The sequence below is a fragment of the Colletotrichum truncatum genome (assembly GCF_014235925.2).
Source record: "Colletotrichum truncatum strain CMES1059 chromosome Unknown Contig_0001, whole genome shotgun sequence".
Lineage (NCBI taxonomy): Eukaryota > Fungi > Ascomycota > Sordariomycetes > Glomerellales > Glomerellaceae > Colletotrichum > Colletotrichum truncatum.
Genome location: NW_027222398.1, coordinates 2,452,880 through 2,474,363, shown reverse-complemented (window position 1 = coordinate 2,474,363; position 21,484 = coordinate 2,452,880). Strand labels below are relative to the sequence as shown.

At 51.0% G+C, this 21,484-nt stretch overlaps 5 protein-coding genes across 5 annotated transcripts; 2 read left to right on the top strand and 3 right to left on the bottom strand.

Moving 5' to 3' along the window:
• Positions 1 to 1,712: 1,712 nt before the first annotated feature.
• CTRU02_200622 (uncharacterized protein) lies at positions 1,713 to 2,928 on the top strand (the record flags this gene model as incomplete). Its single annotated transcript, XM_036718631.1, has 2 exons — positions 1,713 to 1,891; positions 1,950 to 2,928. 2 exons carry the CDS (start codon positions 1,713 to 1,715, stop codon positions 2,926 to 2,928), a joined length of 1,158 nt encoding a protein of 385 aa, XP_036589631.1.
• Positions 2,929 to 4,489: 1,561 nt separating this feature from the next.
• CTRU02_200621 (uncharacterized protein) lies at positions 4,490 to 5,592 on the top strand (the record flags this gene model as incomplete). The annotated part of the gene is made up of 3 exons (XM_036718630.2): positions 4,490 to 4,527; positions 4,592 to 5,000; positions 5,062 to 5,592. 3 exons carry the CDS (start codon positions 4,490 to 4,492, stop codon positions 5,590 to 5,592), a joined length of 978 nt encoding a protein of 325 aa, XP_036589630.2.
• Positions 5,593 to 8,583: 2,991 nt separating this feature from the next.
• Positions 8,584 to 10,390, bottom strand: CTRU02_200620 (major facilitator superfamily transporter; the record flags this gene model as incomplete). Its single annotated transcript, XM_036718629.1, has 4 exons — positions 8,584 to 8,903; positions 8,967 to 9,241; positions 9,266 to 10,105; positions 10,188 to 10,390. The coding sequence occupies 4 exons, from the start codon at positions 10,388 to 10,390 to the stop codon at positions 8,584 to 8,586; spliced, it is 1,638 nt and encodes a 545-aa protein (XP_036589629.1).
• A 2,656-nt stretch (positions 10,391 to 13,046) lies between these two features.
• CTRU02_200619 (Endoglucanase-4-like protein 1) lies at positions 13,047 to 14,146 on the bottom strand (the record flags this gene model as incomplete). Its single annotated transcript, XM_036718628.1, has 2 exons — positions 13,047 to 13,917; positions 13,983 to 14,146. 2 exons carry the CDS (start codon positions 14,144 to 14,146, stop codon positions 13,047 to 13,049), a joined length of 1,035 nt encoding a protein of 344 aa, XP_036589628.1.
• Positions 14,147 to 19,566: 5,420 nt separating this feature from the next.
• Positions 19,567 to 21,416, bottom strand: CTRU02_200618 (glucose transporter HXT5; the record flags this gene model as incomplete). Its single annotated transcript, XM_036718627.1, has 4 exons — positions 19,567 to 19,681; positions 19,743 to 19,995; positions 20,072 to 21,102; positions 21,181 to 21,416. The coding sequence occupies 4 exons, from the start codon at positions 21,414 to 21,416 to the stop codon at positions 19,567 to 19,569; spliced, it is 1,635 nt and encodes a 544-aa protein (XP_036589627.1).
• Between the last annotated feature and the right edge of the window lie 68 nt (positions 21,417 to 21,484).

Genomic DNA, 21,484 nt, shown 5'->3' with positions numbered 1-21,484 from the left:
GCGGGAACATGCGTTCAATTGAGGACTGTTTCCTCAAAAAGTTCAGTCTTCCATTCCGGTATTAGGAACCCACGGTTTCGAAATCCTACTGGGCGACCGGCAACTTGACAGCGCACAACTCCAACATATTGCGCCTTGCTCATATATGCAAAGCGCTGCTGGGAGTTGGATTTCTGAAAAGCTTCCAAGGACGAGATCTCTGAGAGCCTTGTCGAAAGGTTAAGTGCTACAACCGCAGCCGATGCACTAGATTGCTGCGCTCTCTAGCGTCAAAAGCCACTTACTCTCGTTCCTGCACATGAACTATCGTTGAGACCCAAGCCGACGTCGGGGATATGACACCAATACATGGGGTACCAATCAGTGTTCTGAACTGAGCCGGTGCATCAGGTTCATGATGAGTAAGAATAAGCAGCTGAGCGAGTTTGGTCTGCACATAAGACCCGACATGGAAAGCCTTACAATGACTTAGACCGTTGAGTAACACGGCAAACGATAGTATAAAGTCTAGGCAACTTCAATAGACGATCAAAAAGCCTAGAAGATCCTTCCATTCCTATCTAGCGAGTTGAAGGAGCACTAAAGCTGCGAGGTACACCATTAATGTATGTGTTCGCGTCCTGGTTGCCGTTTTTACTACCCAAAGAAAATCTTTCTTTTCGTCTCTTCAATGAGAGAAACTTGTAATTAAGAGGGGCCATGCAGGGTTAGGATGCATTAGATTCAGCTCGATTTTTACTCTAAGGTGACTGACAATTTTGCTTGGCTTTTGAGGGAGGGCACTATGATTTCTTGGAAACCACTACACACACTCCAATAAAGCCGATGGTTAAGGTGGCGGCCAATCAATGTCATAGTTCGCGTCAGTTGGAATTCGTGGTGCTCTTCCTACGCTGAGCAAGTGCCAGCGCATCCGATGACAACACAATTATTCAAGGTACTACTATGCAATCGCGTTGACTCGTACCTGAGAAAGTACACCAGGGTGCTTTCAAACTCGTAATATGTACCTCAACTCGGTTTTGTATCATAGGTTTGGCTGGCTGATGGTCTGATAAATGTCAAACAACAGGCTCAGCTTCGTATCCCTGCTTAGCCGAGGGAACTGTCTCTGGTTCGTTCCCGGCCGTCCTACCAATGGGTGTTGAAAGATACTGAGTCGCCCCTACAAACCGGAAGTCTTGTACAAGACTTCCGGTTTGTTAAGCTAGGATTCAGCCGCACATTCTTTCAGTTTTCTATGTCTTGATCTATTTCGTCATGAAATGCGTCGCCAACTTGAGGGGTAATCTGCCTTGCAAAGTGGCTGATCCAGGGAGACTTTTCCAGGAACAGACATAACGTGGTGTATTTACCTTACCTTGATGTAGCTCTGAGACTTTAAATACCGTATAAACTCAGCTCAACTTGCATTTTCTAAGTCCCTAGTGTTTCGTCTACATTCCACGGCTTTCACATTCCCGGAACACGCGGCTAACAGTTTTTGAAATATTTTTCTGACGATCTTACTGAGACCCTGTCTCTTGCCGATTGGGTCCTAATGAAGGGTGTATATGCGAATTAATAGCGTCAATTTGAAAAGAGGGTTTGTTCAGGTAGAAATAAAAGAAGGGAGTTTCCCAACATTAACCTCCGTATGCACTTGTTATCGTCAAACTCAAAGCTTATAGCCAAAAAAGCCACCGTTACAGTTCTCTTCCTTTACTATCAAAATGAAGTCCCTTACTCTCTTGAACCTCGTACTCCTTCTCCCTGAGCTGGTCTCCGCCGCGATCTGCAACAACAACTGTGGTCGTCAAGTCGCTGGTACAGCAAGGCAGAGCCCTCCCTTTGCCTCCAGGTCCTCTTGGTGTGCAGAATTTGTAACGACTTACGTCGGTGACGCATCTGAGTGAGCTTTATCAATTTGTTTCCATATATGCGTGAAAGTAATTGACCTTTCACCTTAGACCTGAGCCAACGTTTACAGTGGCTGCTGCCGCAGAAGAGCGCAAGAGATATGCCCGTGTCCGTCGTCAAGGTTCGCTGGACCCCGTAATTACGGGCACTAAACCAGCCTACGCAACCTCGTGCCCTGACGTTACCGCCTACTGGTCGGCATGCCAGTGTATTGACGGCATCACGGCCACCACCATTTCTGGCGGCTCTCAACCCACATCTGTCAGCAGTGCCTCCGATGCATCAACGACTACATCGGAGGACTCGACCTCCATTACACTGGAGCCTTCCAGCACCATCGAGACGTCGAGCACAAGTACCTCGTCTACGGCTAGTCCACCTACCTGCACCCCGGGTCTTGAGTTTGCGATCTATGTCATCAGTCCAAGCTCCAGTCTCTGCAGTGGAGTGTTGTACTCATCCCAGTCCCAAAACATGGATCTAAAGGCACTCCTCGAAGGCCGCTTCCCCGATGCCACCGGCCTGACACCCGGATTCGGCAACGTCAGTTTATTCCGAACCGGCGATCAGGCTTCTCTTCCCATTGAACACTACGGCGTTCAGGGCCCAGAGGACTCGACCTTTGAATGCAATGTCGTCGACCACCGCGGCTACATCGAGGTCACCACGCCCGGCAACTACACGGTTATCAGCCAAGGAAATGACGATGTCGTTCTTGTCTGGGTTGGTGACGACGCCGAGTCTGGCGCGGTCAGTGCCAGCAACAGCGACATCGCGAGTCGATGCTGCAGCACAGTGCCTGTCCTGCACAGCTTTACGGTCGAGCCATTCGATGGGCCGAGCCAGTACATTCCTTACCGTATCTTGTACGGCAACGCCGGCGGCCCTGGAGAGTTTGGTGTGAGAGTTGTTAGCGATGCTGGTTCGTCGCAGAACACAACTGAGCCGCTACTCGTGGCGAGTTGCACTGGGGAAGGAGATCCTGCTCCTGCATTCTTGCCTTGGGAAGACGAAATATTTTTGGCTTAAAGTTGTTGTAAAAGTGATTCAAGGTTACGTGGGGCTATTTTTGGTTTTTCTTATTGAAGAAAATGAAAAAGATTACCTATGCACAAGGCAGACCAACTCACTAGTAAACGCTTGCAAGGAATGAAGAATCTGACTTTAGCCAAAGTTTCCAATCAATTGTCGAACACTGGCCCCTTCTTAAACATTTGATACATATCATGCAAGGGCGTGAAGAATTATCCCTCCGTGAAAGAGGCGGTTTGACATGCATACTAGGAATAAGACAACATCAGCCCAGGCAAAAGCCTTCAGGGATTGTATCCAGAGAATATTTATCCCAGTTCTGGGAGCAGTTCCTGTTATTGCTTTTGTTACATCAACGAGACTGCATCTACCTATCATACATTACGTTTGATGAGCCGAAATAACTTTAAGTTCATAAATTATCTCTTGAACAAAAGCCTAACTATCCTACTTAATATAGTTCCTTCTGTGCTCTGTATGTCTTGGCGCCCTTTCTAAAGACATTATACGGGCAGCTTGGAATTAATCCCCCATATTAATATTGGGGAATACCGGCTGTCGCCGCCTGTTGAGTAAAGCTTCCATTAGGAAAGGCTAAACTTCTCCTCAGAGGAAACCACGCAAGAAAACTCCTATACCTAAACTATCCCTATTCGCGCTTTGTGATTAGTTTGTAAAAATAATATCACTTACTGGTTGTGGGTTCTTAACATCAACCTAAGAAGAAAATGGGTTACATAGAAAATTTGTCATTATAATGGAAGTCGTAGCTTTGCATAGTAGAATTACCCAACCACCGATTTCGCGCTCTTTGGTACGGTAAAAGACGTTGTTTACAGGTCTGTAGCACCTGGATAGACAGGATGCGCAGGCGAGCTCAGCACTTTTCAAGGAATTTCAAGGTCGGACATCCTTGGAGATGTTTGGATGATCCACAATGAACCTTTACTGAGGGTGTTACTTCGAGGCGGTTACGTGTTTAGTCATCCCCATTACGACATGCCGCAATATACTCAGAGATTGAAGGCGTGGGAAACCCATGTGAGGTCACTCGGCCTATGAAATCACAACTCGGAGAAGTTACGAGGTGCGATCGGACTCGGTCCGAGGATTCGTTTAGTTCCGAATGGCGATTGGCTAAACCAAACTTGGTCACCCTGGCATGATCTCAGTCCTATGGTATCATTGAGACGGTCAATAAAAGTCATTGCAGGCTTATGTAGAAATACGCAAATTCAAGATTATATAAAGCCATGATACCTGCTTGGTCAAAAGATTTTCTAACTGCCTACTTCAGCTACAAAGACGAGATGAATTTTAGCCTACCATTGGCATAAAAACGACCAGAGTTTCCACCATGCGATCGGTTCTTGCGTTCTCTGCGCTATTGCTGTCAGTGGCGGGAATCGATATTCCTAGCTTTGCTCCGCCTCAGTTTCCTCCTAGCACTATACAGAATGATGGGGTACGGACGATTTCAGCTTTCAAGTTCTTTGCCTCGCGCTCTAGCTAACTTAATCTTAAGACGAATGTCGGTCGCTATGATGTTCGGAAGCACATGGCATGGCTCGATCCTGGTGATGAAAATCTTAGCAGGTCAGTGATGCCGGCCAACTCAGGCTAGTCAAAGTGGCTCGCTAATGCTCTGTCCTTTAAACAGTTACTTCTTCCTCCTCTGGGTAACCCTTACGGATGGCCGCAAGTATCATGTCACGGTTGCTCCGAACCATTTTTTCAACATGACAACCGGCATCTACGTGTTGAATGACCTCCAGAACTTAGAGGCACCAGCTGTCGGAGGTACCGCTATGGCTCCAGGCGTGGGCCGTGATGATCAAGTTTTCTTGCAATCCATCCCACAGAACTTCTCTAGTCCAGCTGGCGGAGATAACTACACTACCCTGCAGTACTCCAGCGACTTCTCTGGAGTAAAGATTGATGTGACTTTTAATCCAACCGGAAAGAATCTCTATGTTGGCGGCAGCGGTGGTGTTACAATTGGTCCCTCTTCCTTCGTGAAGGACCATGATGATTATCGCCGCCTTATTCCTGGGTATTCTTGGTACTGGGTAAGATCTACACCAAGAGTGAAAAAGAGCTGGTTAACATAGCTGACATGGCGACGTACAGGGCAATCCAACTATGCGGGTTAATGGCACGATTGAGATTGATGGGCGCAGCGAAGCAATCGACTATGATAACTCATTTGCATTCTTTGAGCGCCAGAGTGGTGTCTTCGGAATTCCAGGAGGACACCTCGGATTCTGGCTGTACCTTTCCAATGGCATCATGATCCATACCTGGACCTTGGCGCCCACCACCGATGGTACACTGAATGAACGTGCATGGGCGACTGTTTGGCATCCTGATGGCTTACACGAAGTTGTCGAGATTGCCGGTACTTCCAGAGCGTTGGAGAAATGGGTTAGTCCTGTAACTGGACTGAACTACTTCAGTCAGTTCCGAATCGATATGCCCACTCGGAATGCAAGCTTTCAAATCCAGCAGTATCCAGCCAAGGGTGAAGTCACGGCAGGAAAAGGTTATAAGGGCTACAACATTACTGAAGCTTATGGCCAAGGTACCGGAACGTGGGATGGACAAAATGTCAGCTTTTTTGGTCACGTGGAGCAACTGTCCTTCCTTGGCGGTGGTCACTAGGCCATCTGGGGGGTTTTGGTTCATTCGAAGGTCAAAAATCAATGAACCGAGGTGATATCTTTCATACCCTATAACAAAACCTTCCACGCACACACTATGGCTAGTGAGCGCAGTCACTTTCTCCTGTAAACTCAGGCCAATTCGGGAACATTCGCTTCTAGTATATTGCATAATAGTTTATATCACGGAATGTAGTTACTTTGCAGCGCTCGTAGTTAGCTAGCATTTCCACATTGAAAGCAATTAAGGCAAAGTAATTCGAAACCGTGGCTCTCATGATCATCGTTGTGAAATACGATGCAAGTATAATTCTTTCATAATCACTTGGATATGAGTCAAGTAGTTGGCAAAAGTTTGAAAGCCAAATGGTAGTTCATTTTGAGCCCGTGCAGTCGCTCCGTATTCCTTGATAGGCCCATGGCCATAGGCTGTGTGGTCTGCAAGGGTATAACATGACATGGTCACCCCAGTTTATAATGGAGTAATTGTACTTGTATTTAGGCAATTCAAAGCCCGAATACGCGTATACAAAAGTCATCAACCTCGTACTCCAGTCGTCCGTCCTCCGCGCTCTTGTATCAAGTTTTTTGTTCAACCAAGCTAGAGCACGTGATAAGACCATAACTATTTAACGTGAATGATCATTCGCATCCCACTTGTTCGGTACGACATCCTAAACGAAATATCTCGGAACAGGTCCGAGTTACAAGCTCCCATCCAACCGGCATCATCATTTACGCAAATACCCTTGCGGTGACCCATAAGCTAGTCTTTGCATCGCCTAGGTGCAGCCGAGACTCCGTACTAGTTTCTTCCATAATCAACCTCAGACCATGCTTGAATCTGTCGGGTCCGGCCCGGTGTCAAATGCAACTGGGCCTCGGCGAAGGCATCGCAAAGTTCGCACAGGGTGCGGCACCTGTAAGCGCAGGAAGATTAAAGTACGCCGGAGGGTTGATATTACTCACAACGCCGAGGCTGACATGATTACAGTGCGACGAACAGAAACCGTTATGCCGCAACTGCATCAAGTACTCAAGCGAATGCGTATTCGAGGTAGGGTCTCCACAAGTGACGCTCAGTAGACCCAATACCGATATAAGATCTTTCGAAAATGGACTTGCATCGCATATGGACATGAACTTTGTGCATCTGGAACTACTGCACACCTACACAACTCTAACCAGCTATTCGTTGTCGGCCGATGTTGCTCTACGGACAGTGTGGCGCATCAACGTCCCAAAACTCGGATTCACCCATGGATTTGTGATGCGTGGTCTCTTTGCCATCACGGCGTTACATCTATCGCGCTTATCTCCTTCTAAAAGAGAACATTACATCGCTCTGGCCAAGTCAGAGCACGAAGCAGCACTCCGAGAAGCCACAGTACTGCTGCGGAACGTCATAAGCGGAAACGCCTCGGCGCTCTACATCTTTTCGATTTTGACTTTTTTTTACGCAGTTGCATCGCCAAGAACGGTGGGCGATATGCTTCTCACAAACTCTAGCGGAATTGCAGATTGGCTCGTCATGTTTAGAGGGATGCGGCATATTTTTGACTCTGCATCAGAAGAGCTCATGACGGGCCCTCTCTCTCCGTTGGTCGTGAAGGGAACATCACGAGTCAGACCAATCGGTAGCGAATCTGTCCTTCCATCCTCTAGCACATGGCTTTCAACTATTGAGCACCGTCAGCTATCATCATTACGCCAGATGATCCGCAACACATTGGCGAATTCGCACCAAGAAGCTATATACCTGAAGAATATCGATAACTTGGAAGCGTGTTTCTGCAGGCATCACCTGGCGCCGCGGCCAGTGCCTAATCCGACTCACGGAGCCGACCCCGGCGAGAGCCTAGGTGTCTCGGAAACATCGAACGTACTTTCATGGCCGTATCAATGTTGTAGTGAGTTCATAGAGTTATTGATTCAGCGTCAGCCAGAAGCTCTCATCATTTTCGCGCATTACTGTGTGCTTCTGAAGTCGCTAGAGGCTTGTTGGTGGATGCAGGGATGGTCTTCTCATCTTATAGAAGAGATTTGGCGGGTACTTGGAGAAGAGCATAGGTTTTATATCCAATGGCCTATGCAAGAGATAGGCTGGCAAGCTGTGATCTGACATGACAGGGCATTGAGTCTGCGAAGTGGTCGAGCATACGGACGCGGTCTGGGGTTGCAAGCGGTGATTTCTTATATACCTTCGTAGTTGATCAATTCTGTGTTTTGCCCTTCTTTTGTAAATGCAAATTTCAACAGAACTGTTAGGTTTAGAGCAGTACCAACGGCCTCTTCGCAAGTGTTCTTTGACTACAAAGCAGACCGTTTGTAAGTGATCAATCTGGGCAAAACTTAAACCATGATTGATTGAAAGCTTGAAATACATCAAGGATCAGAGACTAGTACTCCTGGTTAAAGTAGATTCGCTTCTAAACACGCCAACGTCGGTTTCACCACTTCTACCTTGGTGATGGATGTGCCTTGGCATGGAAAATTCTAGACTCGTTTCGCATCTTTTAATATCGGGCCAGTGTGTCGCCATTTAGTAGTATACGGACCGTAGTGGAAGCTCTTGTGGTGCTCAAAACCGACCATCCCACTGCATGTGCATACATAATAGGACAATATCGCTTCTTTCGCCTACTTCTTATCGATCGTACTAGATGTAAACTTTTCTCCTAGAAACACGACACAAATTATCGCCCGCAAACATTGAAATCGACAGTAAATAGTGACGACATAGAAATCAATACCCGTGGCCTGGATATGCCATGCTCTGAAACAACCTTTTCAATTTCAGCTACTTTCACATCTACAGATACATCAGCTTGGACTTCCGGGCCAGAAGACTTTTGTTTGGATTCCCACTACAATGTCCAACTCAACGCCGACAAATCAAACTTTCTCCGAACAAATTGAGAGCGCCGTAGTCGGGCACAAGAAACATAACTGACTCATAATCGCATTAACTTTACTACTCTAAAAACACATCCTACGCATCTCCGACAACATCATGATCATACTCCGGATTAACCCAATCAGGAGCTCCACAGCGCTCCCTAATAGAACCGCCAAACCAATGCAGGGACGCAAGCGCAGGGATACAGAAAAACACCGTTATAATCGCATGCCCCGCGAAGGCCCACGTGTATCCCACGTTGTCAACCCACGGCGCGATGAAGAAGGGGTCGACGAAGGCGCTAAAGTTGAGGAGGACGGCGTAGAACGTGATGACGGCCATGCTCTGCAGCGGGTACGCGTCGACAATGTACGAGCAGATTGCCGTGTTGCCCATCTGTATCCCGGCGCCGACTTAACATCATCGGTTAGTAAAGTGTCAGATACAGACGAAGCTAGGTGGTGGTGGCGACTTACAAAGGGCAAAAGCAACTTGTCCCACCATCCAGTGATACCCCTTGTCAATACTGACACCCCAGACGATGAGGCCGACGGCAGTAAGGATGGCAGCGGGGTATGCGAGCCAGAGACGCATCTCAGCCGTCTTTGTGCCGTCGTTGCGCTTCGCCAGCTTGACGACGAGCCAGTCGCTGAGCTTGCCGGAGAAGAATATCTCGGAGATGAGGGTGCCGACGATGAGTCCGATGAAGAACAGGCTGCGGCCAAAGTCAGATGGTTGTCCCCCGTCCGTTCAGAGTGTGTCATGGTCCACTTACCCCTGAGTCTGCGGCGAGTAGTCGGCGTACGCGACGGGAATCATCGTGATGACTGACAACACCCACCAATACCAACCGAAGCAGTACACGCCCGTTGCGATGGGCACGACGGGGAACATGAACAGTTTTCCGAACCGAATGACCGAGTCCCATGGCTTGGGGTGTCTCATAGCCGGCACGGGCTTCAGGTTGGCAAAGCCGAGCTTTTTCGTCCTGGGCACATTCACTTCCTCCGCGGCAACAGTTGCCCTCGCAAGGTCCTTCTCATCACTTACACCGGTGGAAGGCATAACACCCTTCGTCTTGGACAGCATGAAATCCCTGGGGTAAAGGGTTTCGGGCAGGAAAGCCAACTCGGCGATCAAGATGACGGCGAAGAAGATGGCCGTAAGCCACTGGATCCAGTAATGGTCGATCAGGTCCACGAAGCCTCCCACCAGGGGACCCGTGAGCAGACCCAAATCGATGGCCAACACCCACAGTCCCACCTTTTGTCCGCGCTCGTGTTCGAAGAACATGTCGTTGATGATTGCCAAACCTACAGTCGCTGCGGGACTGACTCCCAAACCCTGGAAGAGACGGGCGGCCATGTATCCCCCGTACGAATCAGCCTTGGCGGCTCCGATGGTGGCGGCGAAGGCAACGATGGTTCCGAGGATGAAGACGGGGCGGCGGCCGATGATGTCTGCGGGGGAAGACCAGATCAGAGGCCCGAGTGCGAGGCCTAGAGCGGGGATGGCGACGGTCCAGTTTACCATCTCGAGGGTGAGGGAATATTGTTCTTGGATCTCGGGAAAGGAGGGGACTGTTGTCGTTGTGATGTATGTGAACATGAAGTATCTGTTGTTGTTTTGAATCATTGTCAGTGTGAGAAAAAAAAAGTCACTTCCCGCGGGGGGGAGGGGTGGCGGGAGTAACGTACAATGCCATGACGATGGCGAGGATGACGTTCTTCTGGAACGGTGACCAGTTGAGGGGGTCCAAGGGGTCATCTTGGATGGGTTGCGGATGGACACTGAAGCCGTCCTTTGTGAGAGTAACTTCTTGCGTTGTGTTTCCTAGTCCATGTTCTTCTGAAGATGAAGGAGTGATATTCTTCTCCTTTTCCATGATTGAGTCCGCCATATCGGATTCTGATCAGGATGACAAAACTTCCAATGGTATAACCGAAACGAGGATAACACAATAAGTCACTTTATCACAATGTGTGCCACCAAAGAAGAAAGACAAAAAGGGGTATATATCAGAATGCAGAATTCAACACGGCCGTCATCAAAAAAACGAAGCAGATCAGGGCGGGACATCGACAGTGATATATCGAGAGATGTTCAATTTCCTTATCTCTCAAAACTCAATAATAGTCATGTACACAAGCGGCAAGCAGGGACTCCTCCGTCTCGTTCATCCCAGACAATCTTGTCCTCCCACACACTCTCAGGTGCCGCAACACCGTGCAGAGACAAGCTTTTCCCCCAAGGGCAAAAGAGACATGCACTCGAAGATCAGAAGAAAAACCCCCCCTGCGATCCCCCCAAGTTCGTTAGGCAATGAGTATGAATAATATCGATCTCTCGTCTCAGTGGCCGTCTTTAACCCCTACTCGAAGTCTACTACGTCCCGTGAGTGGCTACAGACAAACCATAGATAAGGGGCTTGGGGAAGGGAGGGGGAAGGGGAGGGGGGGATGTATGTATGTATGTATGTATGTATGTATGTTCCGGGGGGGACCCGCCAAGAGATAAGGACCGTCGCAACTGCAAAGACGGGCCAGACCAACAGGACTCTTATCTCTATGCCCGTCTCATCCCATCTTTTTTTTGGCTTCCAGAGGGGACGTCTTAAACCGGCATTACCGTTGAATGATGATGCCCAGCTGATAAGATAAGGTGTTCCCCCCGGAAATAAAATAGTATATACTAGGACACACTGTTCGAAGTGCACCTGTTTGCCTCGAAGTAGAAAGGCAGCGACATGTCGTGCAGGAGGTTTTTTGCGGGGCAATCAGCGGACGACGGGTACCTTATACTATAGATAATGGCCCTCATTTTTTTTTTTTCGCCTCTTTTCTCTATGCCCCCCGCGCGCGAGATCACTCTTCAGAGAGAGAGAGAGAGATACTTACGGAAAAATAAGACACAGAATGGGACGAACTGTGATGCATTCATGATGAACCAGTTCCCACATGTTGCCGCGAGGCGTTTGTGGGCTTATCGTGTGGCGTGGGCAGTTAATCTCCACGTTTGGCTGGACCAAAGGTTTCGGACTAAGACTCATATTCACACGGTCGCTCGCCGTTTAACTGCCTCTACCAAACACTCGCCATTTTGCGCATTGATAAACTTACTCTAAACTGAGAGGAAGTACAAGTAGCCTTGACATGCTAAAAATCGTCGAAACAGCCGTGTTCTAGACACAGCATGAACAAAAAAAAGGGCAGATCCGCCGACCTGGTTCAATGATCCGGGGGGATGGTTGGTGACACGACCTCAATTTAGATACCTACATATTTCCGTACCTGAGATGCAGGGCGCCAAAATCCAAACTTTGCATCCCCCCCCCCCCAAGGCACAGAAAACAAGGACATCAAGATCTCCCCGCGCATCCTTCACCAGCTATCTCCGAATCCCAAAGGCACGGTTGCGCCTTGATTGGCCTCTCTGCCCGTCGAGGCGTTGATCAATACCAATGTCTAAAAGAACATGCCACCTCCTCATTGCCGGAAGATAAGCGAGGATCGCACGCGGGAGAGCCAATCAATGGCCGTTGCAGGACGCCCCCCCTCGCTGACGCCCGTCCACCAGCCACAAGGGACAAGACGGATAGGGAACCGATGTGGCTGCGAGGGAGTGAGGATGAGCAGGTGTGGCTGGTGGATATTAATCGGAGCTGTGGCTGGTGTCATGGTTTATCTCGGCACATTAGGTTATCCCGCGAAACACTCTAAATCTATAAGAATCCTTGTATGCTGGTTGCGCGATCAGGGATGACACGGAGTGAAAAAAAAAAAAAAAAAGAGATCGTCGGATAGAGTTTGCGGTTATTGCACGGGGTACGGAGTCAGAACAAAGAAAGTGTGTTAAACGCCCATGGAATGAATGACTCTGTCAGCCGGTTGATGACGGGCCGGCGAGACCGAGTCAGACGGACACGGTGGGAAAAAAGGGTTCGGACGACGGAAAAGATGGCCGGTCAAACAAATGAAAGGGGGAGGGGGGTAACGGCGTCCGCGATCAAGGATGTGAAGATGCTGACGAGGAATTGGCCCGAAGCAGCTATAACGTGGTATGTTAAGACGCTGGGATGCGCTTCAGGGGAACGTCAGTTGTGTCATTGCAGGACCATGAAATAAAGTAGCTCTATGACACGGGTGGATCCATCACAGATCGGCATGATCTGTCGTTGACTGGTGACGATCTAGAAACCTACAGATTTCTCAAGGATCAAGACGATACTATTCACACAAACATACAAATCACAAAAAAAGCAGAGGCAAAGAAGTTTGTACTAATGTCAGGACGACCGATCATTTTTCGGCTCGCCCCTTTCCATTCGTCTAGATATGATTCTTCGCACCGGCGCTGCCGGAGCCAAGGCTCGAAGCCATCATTCCAAAAGCCCAAGGCTTTTTTGAAGGGGGTGTTTTACACGAAACCAACAAGTGTTGTTTATATATACATGTGAAAATTTTCCAACAAAGCAATTGTCATGTCGTCATGCCTTGCGTGACTGAGCTATAACCCCGTAAAGGAGTGAGGTTTACTCAAAGTTAGACGCGCAAGACTTAGTTGCGGCGGACGACGTCGCGGGCGTGCTGGCGCTCCATGCGGCGCGCAAGACGGCGGCGGCGCTTCTCCTCGCAGGTGGGCTTGGAGGCACCACCAGTGGGCTGGGCAGCGGCGGCAGAGGTAACAGCGGGGGCAGCGGCAGCGGAGGTGGTGGCAGCGGGAGCAGCGGAGGTGACAGCAGGGGCGCTGGCAGAGGCAGCGGGGGCAGTGGCGGAAGCGGCAGGAGCGGTGGCGGAGGGAGCAGGAGAGTCAGAGCCGGAGTCAGAGCCAGAGCCGCTGCTGAAGGCAGAGTCGATCTTGGGGCCGGGGATGACGTAGGACTTCAGGTTGTTGTAGATGGAGACGAGGATGCCGGCGTCGTTGGCCTTGTAGAGGGCGGTGCCGAGGGTGCCGGCGGGGGCCTCAGAGCCGGAGCCAGTGATCTCGAGGTTGAAGCACTGGGGGTAGTTCTGGGCACCGTTCTCCTGGCCGGCGGCGTGGAGGGCAATGATCTCGTGGCGGAGGACGTACTTGCCAGCCTTGACGTTCTTGGGGATGGTCAAGGTCCAGGAGTTGTTGTTGGCAATGAGGACATCAGAAGCCCACTTGCCGTTCTGGAGAGAGTCGTCGATCTTGCCCTGCTCCTGGATCTTGAAGAACTCGAGGCTGGCCTTGTCAACGGTAGAGCAGTCAGAGCCGCAAGGGGCGAGGTAGTCGATGACGGGGCCCTTGTGGGACTCGGGCCAGGTGTCCCAGAAGATCTCGACCTTGGAGCCGGGGGCGGCGGTGGCGGTCAGAGCGGCGTTCTTGGCGCCCTTGTGGCAGATGATGTCGCCGCTGGAGTAGCTGGTGGCATCGACGAAGCCGTTGTCGGTGTTGGTGGCGGACCTGAGAAGTATCGTTAGCATGGCTGTGATCCCGTGAATAACTTCAGGGACGCAAAGAGGGCTTACCATCCGTAGACCTCAGGGGGGCTGGCCTGGTAGGGGTAAGAGGTGACATCGTAGCCCTGGTAGTACTTGCCGTCAACGGTGAAGTAGTTGACGTGGCCGTGGGCCATGACGGTGGCGGCGCCAGCAAGGGCGGAAACAACAGCGGAGGTCTTGAAGGAAGGCATTTTTGCGGTATGTGTGTGATGTATATGGGCTTTTTTCCAAAAGTTGGGATGTGTAATTCGGTTCGTAGGAATGAGTGGATAGACTTCAAGTCGAAAAGATGGTCAACTTCAGTCAATGAAGTGAGTGAATGATGCAAATGAAAGAAAGGTGCTGTGAAAGCGAAAAAGAGTGTGGGAATGGAAAGCTGCGAGCGAACTTGATGGGTGAGGAGGAAAGGGAAACGAGTGAAGCAATGGCGAAGAGACGGGAGCCTTATATCTCGAGATGGACCTGGAACCACTCCATCGATGTGTGTTACCCCGGTTGCCCTAGGACCTGCGTAAGCGTGGGTGCAGTTCAAATTTCGACCAGGCCATCAGGAGACTGCGCCAACTCTCATCCCATGCTGGTTTGCTAAGACCACTGCGGCCCCATCTCCGTCAATGAGGGAAAAAAAGGTGGTTCAGGGGCCTTGTCTAAGGAGCCAGCCCCCCCCCCCCCCCCTCCCTGTGCAAATCCAAAGCTGCCAGTGACTGGTGGTGGCAGGCAGGCAAAGTCGGTAAGGTACACTAATGGTATGAAGCAGTGTTGTGAAAAAGCCGCGAGGTCTGTCTTTGGCGGGTGGGGTTCGACGTTGAAGCAGGAGGCGCGCACCCTGCATGACGGACGCCAGGAGTAGTGTGTAGTGGGTGGAAGAGGGGCTATGGGGCCGGCGTCTGCCCCCGTCTTTGGGCCCGGGATCTAGGTCACAAGCAGAAGCCGAGGCGACGCCAACGCCGCTGGAAAGTTGCCCATAGGCCCAGGGCTAGGAAACAAGCGGGGAGGGTGGCCATACCAAGTAGCCGTCGCGAAATCAAGACGTTTCAGCGTAAATGAAGGTGGTGACTTGGTTGCATCCCGCCTTGCAGGGTTGGCAGACGAGGTCACAGTGTAGGCTGGCTAGGCCGTACGAGAATTGAGATGGCCCGTATTTAGGGCGCAAAGAAACGGTAGGATGGATGCGCGGCAAGCAACGCAAGCAACTCGCTTGGACGGCCGCTACGTACGATGGAGTGGCTTAGGGAAGATGAGGTAGCACCGATAACGAAGATCATAACTCATGGTTTGAAGCTATAGTATGCTCACAGACAGTGTTGGTCAACAACAACAAGCGAGTGGGCTTGAAGCGAGAAGATCTCAAGGTCTGAGAGCCAGCCTTGGCCTTGGCCAAGGAAGCAGTAAACAAAGGGGCGAGGGAGAAGAAGAAATGAAGTGACAGGGCAGACAGGCTGCTGAGCTGGGATGGTTGACAGCAGGCAGCTTGGCGGTTCGTCTGAGCGTAGGGAAACTCTGGCCAGTGCCACGATCAGTTTGCTTCTGTCAACATACTACTCTACAGTAGCGCTGAAAGCTCCATGCCTGGTGGGAATAAGCAGGGCAATGCCTGGTCTCGAAGTGAGACAGTGGCACCGCCTGACTGCCTGACAGTCCGGCTCATCATGATGGATCACCGAACAGATTGCTGCGATGACAGGTCTAGCCAGTTTCAGCGGCAGCCGATAACCGATTGACTGGAGAACTGGAGATTTGATGCCTAGAGGTGATGACGAGTCGGGGGGCGGGTATTTTGCGGCGAGGAGACGGAACGAAAGAAGCAAACTGGGTGGAGGCGCGCCAGGTGTATGATGGTTAATGAGATGGAGGTGACGAAGGATGCAGTGCATCGCTTACTGGGCCTGGGCGTCCTATGGCTTGCCGCCCTCCTGGCGGATAGTGGAGGATCTAAAAAAGACGAGAAGGAAGCATGGCAGCGCTTGGCGTTCATCTCTCAGCGCCTCCAGACCGTCTGTTCTCGAAGCAGCGGATCTGGACCTGGCCTGTTTCGATTCGGGATCTGTTGACCATGGAACAAAAGCGAGAGCTAATGCCTACCCTGGTGCGCGATGGGCTGAGCAAATACCGGTTCGAGTCTTGGCTTTCAGGGCATGAGCCCACGGTGAAGGCATCTTGCGAGATTCAATGGAGATGGTAGTCCCCGGTGTAAGTTGGCAGTGGATGAGAATGGAGATGACAACGGAGATGGGTTCATGGAATCGAGAGGCGCCAATGCAGGTACGGATGGAGGGATGTTGGATAGTTGGGATAGCCCATGACTGGGATGTGGCGGATAGTGGGTTGCTGACGGCTGGTGGGTGGTAGTCGGGCAATCTATCCGCAACTCTGTGCAGCAAGCTCGATCCCGAGCTGCTGACATTTCTGCTGACTTTGTGACGGGGTTCAAGGATATGCAAGAATTGTGCGTTGACGTTGGTGCTGTTGTTGTTGGGCCATGTGGTGGCCTCGCCGAAGTGGCCCTTGATGTGGTTGTTCAGGGGTGCAGCTGGCCAGAATTAATTGTTCGAGATCGTCGCCTAATGTTTGTGAGGCGGAGGCAGCCGTAACTCTGTCTGGTCAGCGCCTACTTTCTGTGTGGGTGGATAGCTGAGTCATCACGGAATATCCCTCGGACCGGCAGTTCCAATGCGGCTTGACCAATGAGATCAGGTTCTGGCCCAACCAACCCTTTGGGGACTTCATGTCCGTGGTGTCTGTATGTTCCAGGGGGCTCTTACTGTAGTTCAGGGGATCGACAGGGGCCCTTGCCGCTGTGCCTGTTCCAGACGAACCAACCAGGCTGCCGCTAGACCGATCGCTCCAGTGAAAAACTCGCTGGAAAGGGGGGCAGGGAAGCAGCCCCTGGACCCAAATTTTGCATGGCCTGAAACTGTAACCTCCACCCCTCGGGATCCACGTCCACTAATGCTTGGCATCAGCGTCTTTTCAGTGTGTTTTTTTCCCTCTTCACCCCCTGTCCAATAATCTACCAATTAATTCTACCTCCACGGCATCGCCTTTTGCTTTGCTGTGCCCATGGCAGCCACGGGGACGGTTGCCTTAGCTTGACTTTTAACTTCCATTGTCCAGGGCTCCTGGTTGACCCTGACCTGCCCCGAGCGTCTTGCCCTCTCAGTGATTTTCTAGTATTTTTCTATTCTCCTCGTTCTATTCAATATCCCCCCCCTGGATACCTTGGCACCTGCTCAACGACTTACATGGAAGTGGGATACAGGGGCGTGCCCTGTTAACCGATGACGTTGTGTAGCTCCGTTCGAATCGGCCCCCATATGGAAATCCAATATACGGGTTATCCGCTCCTTGTAATATACGCCCACCGTCTTCGGGAGCCACATACCGCATTTGTATCCATTGCTTCTGGATGCGTGCTTCTCCTCTCCCCCAAAAATGCCCTATTGAATCTTACGTATCGATTTCCGGGTACCTCGTAATTTTGATATCCTCCTTTCTGGGCACGCGCAGACCTTTTTTAGATTAACCTGCCCTCACCGACCCGAATTTTGCAACCCTCGTCCCCGGACCCGAGCCGCCTGCGTGATTTCGGTCGGCCTTGTTGCCGGGCTCCAGCTTACACGAACAATTGGTTCTGTCCCGGTTTTAATATCATCCCTCATGCTGCCCAGGAACGTCGCTGCCTTGTTGTCGACCGCTTGGCGAGGACGAGGCGGATGAATAGCCGCTGCTGCAGCGATACCCAATCTTAGACATGTGAAGGTCACACATGTACCCTGTTCTGTGTGGGTAGGTCAAGCAGTCCTCTGTGACTATGCCAATAATTCTCACAGGGACGCGTCGCCTGGGGTCATGGCGTCAGCGTTTGAATCAAAACATCGTGTATTAGAGTGTACATAGAATGAGAACGGCAATCTTTCTGACTGGTAGCACCGCTTATGCCCTTGGACATAACGGCAATGTTCATTCTGGACTCTGGAGTATTTGCTATGACTGTTTTAAAGCTAGACTTCGTTTGCTTTACCATGTCTAACATTATGATGTTAGTAATTCCTAGAACCGCTAGAGACAATATAGAGTATGATAGTATCCGTAACACGTCTCCAGATCCAGATGCTGTAGTTCGTCCCATATTCCATCCATTTCCACCATAATCGCAGTTGACTCAGTTCACCAGTCCTTTTCCTGGGGTGGAGGAACAATCGGCTTGCGACTGTTCTATCTGCGACGGGGGGCGGAGAAGGGATACCGGACCATCGGCACGGACGACCATCGGTCTTGCCCCGGCGTAGGCCCCCAGCCCCCTGTACGTCGTCTTCCCGCTACATGACACAAAAGCTTGGCCTCCGCAAGTGCCCCTGGCCCGCACCGCGTTGGTCGGGCAGAGTCCCGCGGAAAATAACACACCTGACGAAATTGACCAAAGGGTCATTTTTTCTCTCTTCCCTTTATTTGATATCTCACTTGGAAATCTGCATGTCCACGGCATCGTGTAGCCGATGCTTGCTTCGCTTTGATTGTCGAGATGCGCCTGTCGGCTTCAGGTGGTTCGTTCTCGTCTCAATCTAAGTGAGCAAACACCATCTTGTAAGCTCCCATGTCATCGACATGGGCGGGATGGCTTCACCGACTAGAATTGCGAAACAATGCCATCATGCTGACGGTCTCCTAGACTGGCTGAGAGAGCCGTGTTCCGGTCGCTGTTGAAAAAATGATAGAGAAACTGCAAGCTGCCGGGTGGCCTGCTTCGTGTACCGCAATTAACTTCTTACGACGGCCGATTGACTACAAACGTCAAAATGCACGGATCGCAGATTGCTATTGGATCAAAATACACGCCGCTTAGACCTAGCATGATTGTTCGAATACATATAATAGCATTGGCCATGCTGTACGACCTCCTCGGCCCGCCTGGGTAGATGCAACACAGCCTAATACACATTGCTTAAGATCATCAAGTAAGTTTGCTGTATAAGCATAACAATGATTCACAGAGCTTATCGGCTGCCGGCACAATTAAGCCGGTATCGATACTCAATTAGGTTATTACTTGAGTACGGAGTATAGCGCATTGCAATCTCGGAAACAAGGCCGTGTGGCAAGCACGTTTGACTTGCTTTGCTTGTCAACGGCAAAGACGGCACTGAGATTGCCCGGGATGTGGACCAACCAACCTTCGGACCAGGTATTAGCTCCACTACCTCAAAAGTCTGGAAGGGCCTCGATTTCGAATTCAGACCAAGCTCGAGCTGACTTGCTATTAAATGGTTATCGTGAATCTACGGAATGCTCCCGACAGGTTTCCAAAAGTAATTAATGGTGATATATTGAGAATGCAAGCCAAATCTTGTTGATTCGTTATACCAAGCTATCATGAAGATTTCTATCATGCCATGTCTAAAATGTCCTCTTAACCGGCCCTCGCGTAGGGCTTTATCATTATACAGTCTTATCATTGCAAAGCGTTTTTCCTTCTCACCAGAGGCTGTGATGAATGGTTCCTTTGCGGAATCGCGACCTATTAGCACTCATAGGTGCTTGCCCAGCCATAACACATTCATTCTCAATGGCGACCTGAAAGGCCACTCTAGAATACTTCGTAGCATCATAATTACTACTGATCCAACCTCTGCATATTGACCAAGTTCTGCGTAGCTGTCTGTGTCTTGTGAAACTGCCACGGCTTAATCTTCCGCTCGAATAACTCATCCAACTCGGCAGCAGAGCGCCTAACGTAAGATGTTAGCTTAATCACTCCTCAACGACTTAAAATCCAGATTTTGTACTTACCCAGCAGTATCCGGGATGAGAAGCCACATTCCGATGGTGAATGGAAGGCCAACGCCAGCGTAGAACCAGCCCGTCTTCAACCCCCAGTTCCACTTGTTCGCGTTGACCATGTACGGAACCAGGACGTTCATCACGATGCCGATGACCGCCGTGCAAGCGGCCGCAAAACCGGCGGTATAAGGTCGGAGGCGCTGCGACGAGATTTCGCCAATGAAGCCCCAACCGGCGGCGCCGCTGGCCGTCATGCCGATGTCTAGTGGGGTACTCTGTCAGCCCGGGCCGGGGGGGGGGGGGGGGGTCCGATTCCGAATGGCGGTGGGATAACTTACTCCAGAAGCATGCAAAAAGCACAAAGACATACGTCGTGGCCTTGGTCTCCTTGATGACGCCCAGAATGCCAATGATCACGCACGCCGCCCAACAAACGCTGATACCGCCGCAACCAATCCACCTTCTTCCCAGCTTGTCAGCTACAAGAATCGTGACGATGATAGTCGCGATGTTGATCGACGACGTGATAGCCTTGATCAAGAACGGGTCTTGGAGGCCAGCTTGTTGGAAAAAGTACGTGCCGAAAGTGGCGAAGAGGGTGAGACCGATGAACTGCTGCGACAAGTTCGTCCACAGCGAAACGAGCGTGCGCAGTCCGTCGGTACCCTGGAAGATGGCGTACCACTTCTCCCGCTTCTGCTCCGCCGCAACAGCCTTCTCGTGCTCGACCGTCATCAGGAGCGCCGTGTACTGCTGGTCGAGGTTGAACCCTTCGACGCCGCGATTCAGCCAAGCCATGCACTTCTTCGCCCTCTGCTCGTCGTTCCTGGTCACGCACCAAGCCGGCGACTCGGGCAGGAAGACGAAAATGACCAGCATGAGCCCAATCTGCGCCCACTGCGTGTAGATGGGGTTCAGGTAGTTGTACGGGTCATTCTTGTTCAGGCTCTGCAGCGCGACGTGAGCGAAAAAGGTACCGACGGTCCACCAGAAGGAGTAACACATCAGCAATCCGCCGCGGATTCGCACGGGGGCCACTTCGGCGATGTAGATTGGGAGCGTCGACTGCAGACATCCCACGCCGATACCGGCCAGCAGCTTTCCGACGAGCCAGACGGGCCAGGCGCGAGCGATGCTCTCGACCATTACGCTCATTGCGAGGATGAACCACGTGGTGAACATGGCGATCTTCCGGCCGAAACGGGAGGATATGAACGGGATCGTGGTCATACCGATGACTTGGCCCACGGACATGATGGAGCTCCATCCCGAGAGGATGGGGGAGTCGAGGTATGGCTTTCCAGTGGCGTCGGTGAGCGTTGCGAACTGACGGACGAAACCCTTGTTCGCCACAATGCCGGCGTTCATTCTATAAGTTTGTCCAAGTCAGTTAGAGATTCTCATTAGTTGGTAATCACCCTCTTGTGAGGTCTATGGGGAGCGTTACCCGATTTGGTAACCATCGGTAGCAGCAGCAAAGGCAGCTGCGAAGCACGACGATGTCGCCACTTTGAAGACTTTCGCAGTCTCCCAGACGGTAAGGGATTCATAACCCGAGACGGCCTGTCCTCGGAGTGCCGCGTCAACAGTGGCATCACCCTTCTTCACTCCATCTTCATTAGGATCTTCGACGTAGTCTACAGCGTTGGCCGGTTTTCCCGTTTCGGGACGAGAAGACGCCATGATAAAAAAATGTGTTGAAGGCTGAAGAAACGCAAACGACCCAAGGGAAGGAGTCTGGGAACCTGGGA